Consider the following 12,204-nt stretch of genomic DNA (forward strand, 5'->3'; position numbering starts at 1 on the left):
CAGGGACTCATACAGTCTGTCTCCCATTGATGTGTCTGTCTCACATCGATGTCTCTCTCTCTCTCTCCCCCCATCACTATAAAATCAATAAACGTACCCTAAGATGAGGATTTAAATAAATTAAATTAAATATAATAATGTTTTGAGGCTGTTTATTTTTTATTTTTTTAATTTAATCTTTATTGTATTTTTTCCATTAACATTTAGTCCTCTTATACCAGCCCCCAGCAATCACCACACTGTTGTCCATGTCCATGAGTCTTTTTTCCTTTTTGCTCAATTCCTCCACCTTCTAACCTGCCCTCTGCTAGCTGTCATCTCTCCATCTATAAGTTTGTCTTTGTTTTGCTTGTTAGTTCAGTTTGTTCATTAGATTCCACATATGAGTGAAACATATGGTATTTGTCTCTCTCTCGCTGTCTTATTTCACTTAGCATAATGTCCTCCAGTATGGGTTTGCAACCTATATTGTTGCAAAGGGTAAACTTTCCTTCTTTTTTTACATCCCAGTAGTATTCCATTGTATAAATGTCCCATAGTCATTTTATCCACTCATCCACTGATGGACACTTGGGCTGCTTCCATATCTTGGCGATTGTAAATAATGCTGCAATGAACATAGGGGTGCAAATGTTAGTTCAAATTAGTGTTTTAGGTTCCTTCAGATATATTTCCAGAAATGGGATCACTGGGTCAAAAGGCAGAACCATTTTTAATTTTTTGAGGAATCTCCCTACTGCTTTGCACAGTGGCTGCACCAGTCTGCACTCCCACCAACAGTGCAAGAGTGTTCCCCTTTCTCCACGTCCTCACCAGCCCTTGTTGTTAATTTATTGATGATGGCCATTCTGACAAGTGTGAGATGATATTTCGCTGTCATTTTAATTTGCATTTCTTTGATGATTAGTGGCATCAAGCATCTTTCCATGTGTCTATTGGCCATCTGTATGTCCTCTTTGGAGAAGTGTCTATTCAGTCCTTTGCCCAATTTTTAATTGAGTTTTTTGGTTTATTGGTGTTAAATTTTATAAGTTCTGTATAAATTTTGGGTATTAACCCCTTATCAGATGTATTGGCAAATATATTCTCTCATTTTGGATTGTCTTTTTATTAGATGTATAATTTCCTTTTCTGTGCAAAATCTTTTTAGTTTGATGTAGTACCATTTGTTTATTTTTTCTTTTGATTCCCTTGCTGGAGAGATATGGCAGATAAAGTGTTGCTATGAGCAATGTCTGAGATTTTGCTGCCTATGTTTTCTTCTGCAATTTGTATGGTTTGGGGTCTAATATTTAAGTCTTTGATCCATTTTGAATTTATTCTTGTGTGTAGTGTAAGAAGGTGGTCTATTTTCATTTTCTGAACATATCTGTCTAATTTTCCCAACACCATTTGTTGAATAAACTATCTTTAGACCATTGTATATACTTGCTTCCTCTATTGAATATTAATTGACTATAAAGTTGTGGGTTTATTTCTGGGCTCTACATTAACTTCCATTGATCTGTTTTTATGCCAGTACCATGCTGTCTTGATTACTATGGCCTTATGGTATAGTTTGATGTTAGGTAGTGTGATTCCTCCAATTTGTTCTTCTTTCTCAAAATTGCTATTGCTATGCCGGGCCATTTTTGGTTCCATATAAATTGTTTGAAATATTCGTTCTAGTTCTTGAAATATGTCATTGGAATCTTGATAGGAATCACACTACATATATAGATTGCTTTGGGCAGCATGGACATTTTAATGATGTTAATTCTTCCTGTCCATGAACACAGTATGTGCTTCCACTTATTTGTATCTTCTTCAATTTCTTTGTGCAGTGTCTTATAATTTCCCAAGTACAAGTCTTTTGCACCCTTGCTTAGGTTTATTCCTAAGCATTTTATCCTTTTTGTAGCAATTGTATATGGGATTGTTTTCTTCATTTCCCTTTCTGTTGGTTCATTATTGGCATATATAAATGCAACTGATTTCTGGATATTAATTTTGTATCTTGCCACTTTGCTGGATTCATTTATCAGTTCCAGTAGTTTCTTGGTGGAATCTTTGTCATTCTCTATGTACAGGATCATGTCATCTGCAAATAATGACAGTTTTACTCCTTCCTTTCCAATCGGGATGCCTTTTATTTCTTCTGGACTGATTGCTGTGACTAGGACTTCCAGTAATATACTGAATAAGAGAGTTAAAAGCAGACAGCCCTGTCTTGTTCTCGATCTTAAGGGGAACTATGCAAGACTTAAGGGGAACTATTCAAGAAGTAAGGGGGATTAGACAAAATTGTATCAAGATTACCAAGCTAAGGAACATTGTGATTATTCAGTATTAGGCTATTTTCTATCCACCGAGTCAGCAGTTAGAAAGTCTAATATGGCTATTAGGAGTGAAATCTTTTCAGAAAGTCCTGAGTCCATTCTTACTGACAAATATATGTGTTTCTAAAAGAGCCTTAGTCAAAAAAATATAAAAATTGTAAGATAACCCAAATTTTAAAAGAAAACACCTTTATTATTGTTCCTACATAGAACATGAGGGCTAAAGACCAACTACAAAGGAAAAGAAGGAGGAGAAAGGGAAAAAAAGGAGTGAAGGTGAAGTTAGGAGGAGAAGGATGAGGAGGAGGAGCTGGTATAAAGGAAAAGGAAGGAAAGCTGGTATAAAGAGAAGGAGGAAAAAAGAACAGGAGAACATATATAAAAAGCATAATGTTTGCAATTTGGGGTTGCCTCCACCTGTAAATCTAACCCTGGGTCTGTCTGCAAATATGAACTTCCCTTTGTCAACACAGAAATGGCCATGGTTAATGTAAAAACAATTAATAGATTTTCCAGCAGAGGTAAGCACTGACAGTCCAGATTAGCTCTTTCAACAAGACTATAAAACCAAGACTCCCCAGAGCCTGTGGATGGGAAATATATTAATATCAACTCTGTGACCACTCAGCACCATGACATAAAGTGTCTGTTCAGGAGGTCATTTCCGAAATGTATCCCATACATCTTCATGCACGAGAGATGATAATTTATCACCTAGACATAGGGAGCTACTGTAAACTAATCCAAACTGCTGATGATACACTAAATCAGTTTGAGTGATGAGTATAAATAAAGCTGCAAGGAAGTACTGAAGGATACAGATCTATCTGATCAATGAGATGTCAGAAGGCAAATGAAACGCAATGTTGACAAGCACACAGTCCCTCAGCTGAAAATTAACCAAATCAAGTATCAGAACATAAAGGCACACATTAACACAAGCTTCAAATGAAAGTTTAATATATGGGGCACAGAGGGTGAATAGTTTGTTTCGGATAAAATTGAACAGACTGGGTCAGTAGAATTGGGTGAATTAAAAATTGATGTATTTTGCATACCTTAGAAAGCACAACAGGATAAAGAAAAATGTTGCAAACCAATAATCCTTTCCAAATAATATATCTATAGTTCTCCAACCTGCCAAGCAAATCTATACACACGGATGAGAAAAAATAATAACACTTGTATATAGAAAATTATTTCACATCACCTTGCTACACCAAGAACTCATATTGAACTTGCGTTGCCATTATGACAGCTTAGGTGTTTTCTGGAACTGTTATGCTACAACTTCAGTGGGAAAAAATAAAGGAGTGGGGATAAGGAAGCACAGGACTGCAGAAAGCTGATATTCATGGAGGGCACTCCTTGGGAAAAAAAGAGTTTTCCAACTGTGTGACTGGAATAGAGACTTTAGCACCAGACCAACAGGTGCAATGGAACTCAGTTATTCTGAAGGTGTCCCCGACAGAAAGAGCTGAGGAAAGTAAACTACAACCTCTGCTGGAACAAATCTTTTTGTAAAAAATATTTTCTAAGAAAATTATTCTTCAAGAAATTTATATTTTTTCTATGTTGTATTAAGTAAATAAAGCTTTGTCATAACATATTTAACTCTTGCTTTGTATTTTAATTTTTAGTTTATTTTCAGTAAAGACAGAATTATACTACTGAAATATGACCTGATCCTATATGTAGTTTATTTAAATTTCAAAATGAAAAGCTTAGTAAGAACAGATAAGATTGATTGCTCTCTCTGTCTTAGCATAATTGTATTTCAGGTGAACATCAATTTACTTTAAAGGACACTTCTAAGTAGCAGAATGCATCATAAATAATTCATCAATCACAGCTGCCGGGAGCATGATTTACTTCAACAGATTCAGTGGAATAAAAGTTCTATTTTTCTATATTTGTGTTTATCTCTAGAGTTAACAGTCCTTATTTTCTAAGAATGCACTCTCAGATTCCATCCTTCATACTCTAAATATACATGATAAAACTGTTTCCTTTTCTCCTTTATGTAAAATATTGTATTTTCTAATTTAAAAACATTTAAATAGCTTTGGAACAAATAACAGTGTATGCATATCAACAATAAAACAACATAAAAGGCAGATATCTGAAAAAAGGCAGTAAGATTTTCTCAAATACATATTTTAGTAAGTTTAACATACTTTGTTTTCACCTTATATAAAATTTTAAATGGAAGAAAAAGGAAGTTGACTCAAAAAATATTTTGTAGAATATTTATGATCTGATAGATTTGAAGCTTACTTCAATTTTAAAATTGTGTATTAAAAAGATTCTGAATGGTACAACAGTTTGAGTTTTATCAGTTGGTACGGTATCTTACCTTTCTCATTTGTCATAGTGAAAGATACTGCTTACCTCACTCATCCTAAAGTTTTCCATCAAATTCAGCAATTTTGTATTAGCAATTTTCCAAGCTGTAAATAATCTTTAAAATATAAAGACAAGGAAAAAGGTAAGAGAAAATAGGAAGCATATTACTTACCTGCAAACCCCTCTGAAACACGGAATGGCCCATAAAATTAGCCAGCATTCTAATTAAAGCTGCACCCTGTAGAAAAAGAGTATTTTCTTAAAAATAAGAAAGAAAAGAATTTCAACCAAATAACATGATTCTAAAATTATCCTATATCAATCAAAAATAGTTTGATTCATTCATGCTATTTTATTCTTAAAAACAGTTAAGAAAATAAAGATCATAAATACAATATTCTTTTTACAGGTAACAATCACATTTTTTTTGGTTTTTTTAATCTAAAACCAATGACTTCAAAATAGAAATCTCCTGGGCAGACTATCTCAGGGCAATAATAAGCTGTAATTCAGGAGTAATAAAAATTTTGTTAAGCACTATATATGACAGAGTTAATAAAACATGATTCTTGTACTTACAAATTCATAATCTAGTATGAGAGAATTCCCATGTTAATAAATAATCATATTAAGTATAGCATTGGAGTAACATAGCTACTTACTCTAACCCTGACTTAGCCAAGAATACTTCAGCTACAGAAGTGGAGAGTAGGGAGACCCAGCGGTCCAGCTGCTTGGCTTCAAATCCTGGCTCTGTCCCCTTCTCACCATGTTTACTTAGGAAAAAAAAATTTAACCTCTCTGTTCCTAACTTTTCTCACTCATAAATATAGGCAATAACAATCCCAGTTTAATACAGTTATTCTGAAGCTTAAGTGAATTAGTAAATGCAAAGCACTTACAACATGGTCTGAAAAATAGGAACCATGATATGAGTGCTAGCTATCAGTATTATACTGAACTAATAATTTTTATTTCCTGGCTATTTCTTTTAGAGGCTGGCTGTAGCCACATATCCATATATAAATAAAACATGTGATTGATATAAATACTTAGAGTAATGGAGAAAAATACTAATTTAGGAGTCTACCTCACCTTGAGAACAATTATTATAATATTGTGGAACAATATCAGTGCAAAAGGGAGAGACATAATCAATATGAAATATTCCAAGTAATGATAGTAAGCCTGGATGATTATAAATTTGTATGCAAAATATAAATAAACTTTCAAAAAAGGTATTTTAAGCTGCACAAAATTGTTTTAACTACAGAAGAGTGGATTATATGCAGCAAAAGTTTAAGCATAAATAATAGCCTGGTTATGAGGGAAATCCTTTTATGACTCACATATTAAATTCATTCTCATGACAAATTCAGACTCTCCAATAACTCACTTCTTGCTAGGTTTTTTTTTTAATTGAGTTTCTTGGGGTGACGCTGGATAACAAAATCACACAGGTTTCAGGTGCAGAATTCCACAGCACATCATCTGTACCCCATACTGTGTGTTCACCACCCCAGTCAGGTCTCCTTCCATCACCATTTGCCCCTGTTTCATGTCTTTTCTATAAGAGAATCATATCAACCACATATGGACTCACCCTGTCTAGAACTGAACTGTGGCAGCCAGTCCAAAATGCAAGGAGAAGTCTCCACTATTACTAAAATTATTTCCTAGAATTACATAATTTTAATGAAATACAATACTCAGGCTCCATTAATCATCATTAAAGAAATGTGGCAAAAGAAATTCAGTCATAACCAAAATTGCTCCAAAAATTAATATTTTATTTATAACCCAACAAATGTTAAGCTAGACAAGCCACAGAGTTTTGTACTTCTTCCGACATGTTTTTCTAGCACACTTTGTATTCTCTGCTCTTTCTTGTGCTTCTTCCTCTTCAACTTCTGCATATTTGTATAGGTCCCTAAAATATAAGCCTTTAAGACTCAATCTGAGGACATGATTAGAATTCCCTTTAGAACTCATCAGCTCTACTCCTTGAATTTCCTTCACAAGCCCTCCTCCTATACACTTCCCAGTCTCACACACCCACCCCGAGGGCGGAAACTCTCAATTCTGCAGCAAAACTGCGCTTTGCCACTTGAGGAGTAAGATTTAGACTCTCGAGCAGTCATCTCAAACTTTCCTTCAGAACAGAATAGCCACCTTCAGATGATTTAAGTATTTCCCTCCAGGTAATGATGCCTTGGTCTCTTGTCAGGCTATTAAAACTATCAATTTAGCATGGTCTAATGGCAAAAGAGTCCTTTCTAATCATAATGAATGTACCGGTTTTCCTGTCTCAGTTGAGGTGGAGCAGAGTGCTAACAGGAAATAAAACCTAGAAATATAATCAATATGTAAAAGTTGTATATCACTGAACTCCCTATTATTATTGTATTGTATAATTAAATTAACTTCCTAAAAATATGCTTATGTTGCCCACTTGAACATTTTAAATTCCCCAGAGTAGCATGCAGTCTTCTATATTTAACTAGCCTTTTCTTTCCAAAGCTACATTTTAAAAATCCTTATTTCATAAAACTTCATGGGCAAGTGGCCTCTCCGACTGTCATTATTCAGCCAACATCCACATGGCGTCTACTTCGTGGGCTTAAAACAAGAATCACGCCCCTTAAGGCAGGCATAACGTATTGCAAATTTAAAAAAAAAAAAGAAGAAAACACTGAATCCCCTTTCATCACATTTTTAAAACATTTTTCACCAAGAAATATTATTTACAATATTGTAATTTATACTCACTTATGATTCAAAATTCCACTCCCAATCAAATTCGGTGCTAGGCAGCCTAAACAGCTTTATGAGAAATAAACTATTTCTATAAGACTTTTATAATTTTTAAACTTCCTCTAAAAACCTATCATTTTTATTTACTATGTATGCTAAAGTTCAGGGAGATATTAGGATGGAAACTACTACCTGAATTTTTTAGGGTTTCATAAAGAATATTCCACAAAAATATAAACCCATATCTCACTTAGCAATTTTCTATTTGAGGTATCTTTTTCATATAAGTTCTTAGCTAAAATTTATTTTAACTAACATTGTAATCAGTCTCTAAGACAGTAAACATCTACAGAGAAAGGACTGTGTCTTTATGGCTTAGAACCCCCATTCCCTGTGCCTGGCTCAGAGGTGTGGCTCCCTGAACAGAATAACCAGGTGAGAAAGAGAAATTAGTTGCACACATAGCAATTATTTTGTAATCTTGAAGACTACTCAGACAGGATACAGAGTTTATTACTCTATTGGTGTACCTTAGTGATAAGTAATCACTTTTGAAGACAGGGAGATTGCAACTAATTTATTCCTTTAACATATGCTTATTGAGTAAGGCAGTGTGCTCGGTATCCTGAAGGATATAAATATGTATCCACAAGTCTGTGTCCTCCAGGACCTCAAAACCTTATGAATGAGATGAGAAGATACAACACGGTATAAGATGAATGTAAATAAATAAATAAATAAATAAATAAAATATCCGACTATGTTTCAGGAAAAAAAGAAAGCTTATTATATCTGGAGGGATGCATATCAAAGAAGACTGGAGGACAGACGGTGCATTTGTGTGAGACCTTAAAGGATGGGCAGGGTTCCGTAAGCCGAGGTAAACAGGAAGCATTTATTTGCATGGTATAGCAGGAGTGGTCTTTGTAGAATCAGGCAGATGAAGAGTGAAAAGCATAAGTAGACTTGGTCTGTTTGACTCTACTACAAAGCCATTGTGAAAAACAGTTCCTGGAACATAGTAGGTTCTCAATAAATGCTGAATCACAATAATATCAGAGAGGCAAGCCCAAGATTATGAGTTGGAAAAAGTGGAACTAGGTTTGAACTCCAGTGAGAATAAAGGAAGGAGTCAAAAAATGTGGAAATGTGCAGGAAAACCCTAAGTCCTAGCTAAAATTATTAATGATATACCTATCATTCATTAAGCAACTACTACATGCCATATTCACATTATTGTAATGAAATACCATTACCTTTACTTTTCAGATTAGGCTTAAAAGGTTGTGTAATTTACCCAAATTAACACAGGTAGTAAATTATGGAGCCAGGATTGAAACTCCACTTATATCTAACTCCAAAATCAGTCATTTTAATGAGTATGGGTTACTTTCTTGTGATCCCCAATTAAAAATTACATGACCCTCCCCAGAAACCTTGAGCATAGCAAGAACGTAGAAAGGGAATTCTTAGAGTTACTCAGAGTTTAGAATCAGGGGGTGTTCCCAGGAGATGATGAAGGGAAACTTAACTCATTGAGACGTAGTTGGAATAGCTGACCAATATGTCCAGGACTGGCAACGGGACAGAAGACAGAAATTGGCTAGCATAATAGAACATGTTGATAGACTAGGAGGCATAAAGAGAGTTTGGAGCAGATTCGGTGAGAACAAAGTTGAAAATAGTGATGTTTTTACCAGACGCTGAGTGTACATGTCCTCTGTAGCCTCTCTGTACTTGCTCCCTGAAGGCTGCGTTTTCCTCAGTCCACTCCCAGCTGGTGGCTGAGCATGAGAGTGGAACTGAGATGGGCACCTCCCGGTGAGACAGCAAACTCCTCTAATGGGAAGCTCTGGCTTCAGGACTCCCCATTGGCCTGGATGGATATTTCTTGCAATTGGACTGCTGTCTAAAATTCTTTCAGTCCAATGCTGCTTCTTTCCCTCTCTTTTTGCATAAGCTATACACTGCCCTGTGATCTCAAAGCAGCTCTCCCTACTTTCATTGGCTCCTTTCTCACATAAATACCTCACACACCATCGTGACTTCTCAAAAGACCTCACCCGGTAGGAAAGCTTTAGTGCTGAGATCTAAACAAGTATAAATTATTGCTCTTTTAGTTGGTATATTCCAACATTCCACTGTACATATGTGTTTGCTCTTATATAGGATATGAGCAGGTAAAAAAGAATGTATCCGCCCTGACTGGTACGGCTCAGTGGTTTAAGTATCATCCTGCAGATCAGAAGGTCACTGGTTCGATTCCTGGTCAGGGCACATGTGTGGGTTGTGGGCCAGGTACCGTTTGGGGGTGTGTGAGGGGGAATGGATCATAGTTTCTCCCACACATCAGTGTTTCTCTCCCTCTCTTTCTCCCTCCCTTCCCCTTCTCTAAAAAATAAATAAATAAAATCTTAAAAAATAAATAATGTATCATTATATTCAGTTTATATACGGGAGAGACAGAGGTAAAGGGTTAAAGTAATTTGTCTAAAGTCACACAGGTATAGTAGTTACTGGAACTTTTTCCTAGATTTACATCCATACATTTGGTGGTTGAGTAATTTGTTAGCAAAGAAACCTATAAGGTAAGACTTTCTCATTACTTTTTTTTTATTGTTGTTCAATTACTTTTGTCCCCATTCCCCCTCATTACTAAAAGAATTAGTGTATTGATTCTAAAACAAAGTACTTTTGAAACGTAAATTTCTAAATAATCTGTCTGCATCAAATCTAGATATGTGTCGAGATTATGCGATGTTCTAACATGATTTGTCCGTGACTCATGGCTTTTGCTCTGGAGTAAAAGCATACCTGAAATCCTCCATGGTTTCTTAAAAGCGTGTTTTTTTGTTTGTTTGTTTGTTTTTTGCAATGGTATTGTAGTTATATTTGGGATCTGGGTAAAAAAAAAATAAAATATCTAATCCTCAATATTTGTCATTCACAAATTGATTGCCAAAAAAAGGCAGAGAAAGAGAGAGAGAGAAGAGGAATAGAACAACAAAAGACAGAAAGGGGAAGAAAATTCATTTTAAAAGGGAAGCAAATTAATGCCCCATTGCCCCAGCCACCCACACTTGGAACCTTGGAGCCCTCTGACTTTTTATTTCCCGAGGCCAGGCTCCTATCACTGCACAGCAGAATTAGTTCACAGCCTCCCTGTGACCACCCCAGATGCGATCTCACTCTCACAAGCCCATTCAATGGACGACATCAGACTAACTTTGATCATTATTTGTGAAGAAGCATAGTGACTATGAAAAGTCCTACCTCTGTCATCTACTAGATGTAAGAGCTCAGTCGCGTCTGATGAGCTCCCTGTGCATCTACTACTAGCATATGACAATAAAACAACAAGGACTACTCCTACCAGTGATGATGGTCATGACGATGGCGATGATACTCACCCACCTCAAGCTTTTTCTGAGGATTCATTTGCATCTCTCATGTGAAGCCCTAGGAACCGTGTTTGGCATCTGATACCCTTCAACAAAAGGATGTAGCTGTCTTCATCTTCATTGTTACCACCTTTTCCCTGTCAGCTCCCTGCCCACAAACTACTTTTGTTTAACTTCCTTTGGTAGTAAATCAAGGCCATACACAATGAAACTTGCCATTACCTACCAAGACTTTTCCCCGCCTCTGGTTAAGCTGATCTTCTTATGATCCCGTGAGCACACCTTACAACCTCATGTTTTAATCATACTATTTACTTCAACTGCAAGGATATTCCTTTTCAATAGTACATTCTAAACCCTATACATTATTCAAAAGCACAGGGAAAGTCCATACTATAATATTAAACTTCCCACAATTGTATTAGCCCTAAATGCTTTCTGGCCTCTGAGTCATAAATCTTTTAAGTCTAAACTACACATTTTATTAAATTATTTTACCTCACTCATTAATTGATTCAAATGACTGTTTCTTCTTTCTCCAGTTCGATGGGGGCCATTCATTTAGACTTGTTCTTGGCACACCTGCTTGTTGCCAGTGCCATAATTCTTTCATTGCCAGAGAAAGATGGTCCTAGCTACGAAAGGTATCCATCAACCACTTGCTGGTTTCAAATTGGCCATTCAAGCCATGAATTCATAGCCCATACACAGAGACTCAATCTTCCCAATAACGAAATTCAGCATATATGCTAAACTAGGGCCTTCTGGTTTTTAGTATTCCCATGCAATAGTATTCAAACAAGGTAATCTACATGAAAATCAGTAGGAAACCAAAAAAGACAACTACAGAGGCAGAGATAAAGGAACAGGGAGTTTTCAACATCAAAAATAGCAATTACATGAAAGCATTCAATTAATGAAATTTGAAACAGAATAATAGTATAAACTCAAATGAATGATCATGGAAAAAATATGAGAGCAGGAATTAACAAAATAGAATATAAATAGTTGAGAAGATGAAAAATAAAATCTATCAGTATATGTGAAAAAAACATTTGCTATGACCTAGCATTGATTCAAAATATAATATATTTTAGTAAAATAGGGAGAGGGGGGAATTCATTAACATGTCAAAGGCATCTCCTAAAAATATACTGATTGATGAAAGATTATATGTGTTCTTCTTAAAGATAGGAATTAGACAAGAATGCCCCCTACTAATACTTACATTCAAGAGCATAATAAAATAAATGAACAAACAATAAAATTATGCAGCAAACAATAAAATGATGCAATAAATTAGTATTATTTAGAGATGATGTTAAAGCTCTTACAAAAATCCATGAAAATCCATAGCAGTCATCTATAAAATCCATAAAAGAATG

At 35.4% G+C, this 12,204-nt stretch overlaps 1 protein-coding gene across 1 annotated transcript in view; it reads right to left on the minus strand.

Moving 5' to 3' along the window:
• Positions 1 to 12,204, minus strand: part of TRHDE (thyrotropin releasing hormone degrading enzyme) — a 372,616-nt gene that overhangs the window by 102,240 nt on the left and 258,172 nt on the right. The window contains exon 7 of the mRNA XM_024576381.3: positions 4,837 to 4,902. Within this exon, the coding sequence (XP_024432149.2) occupies positions 4,837 to 4,902 (66 nt within the window). The remainder of the gene's footprint in view (positions 1 to 4,836; positions 4,903 to 12,204) is intronic.

Source organism: Desmodus rotundus, chromosome 3 (genome assembly GCF_022682495.2).
Source record: "Desmodus rotundus isolate HL8 chromosome 3, HLdesRot8A.1, whole genome shotgun sequence".
Lineage (NCBI taxonomy): Eukaryota > Metazoa > Chordata > Mammalia > Chiroptera > Phyllostomidae > Desmodus > Desmodus rotundus.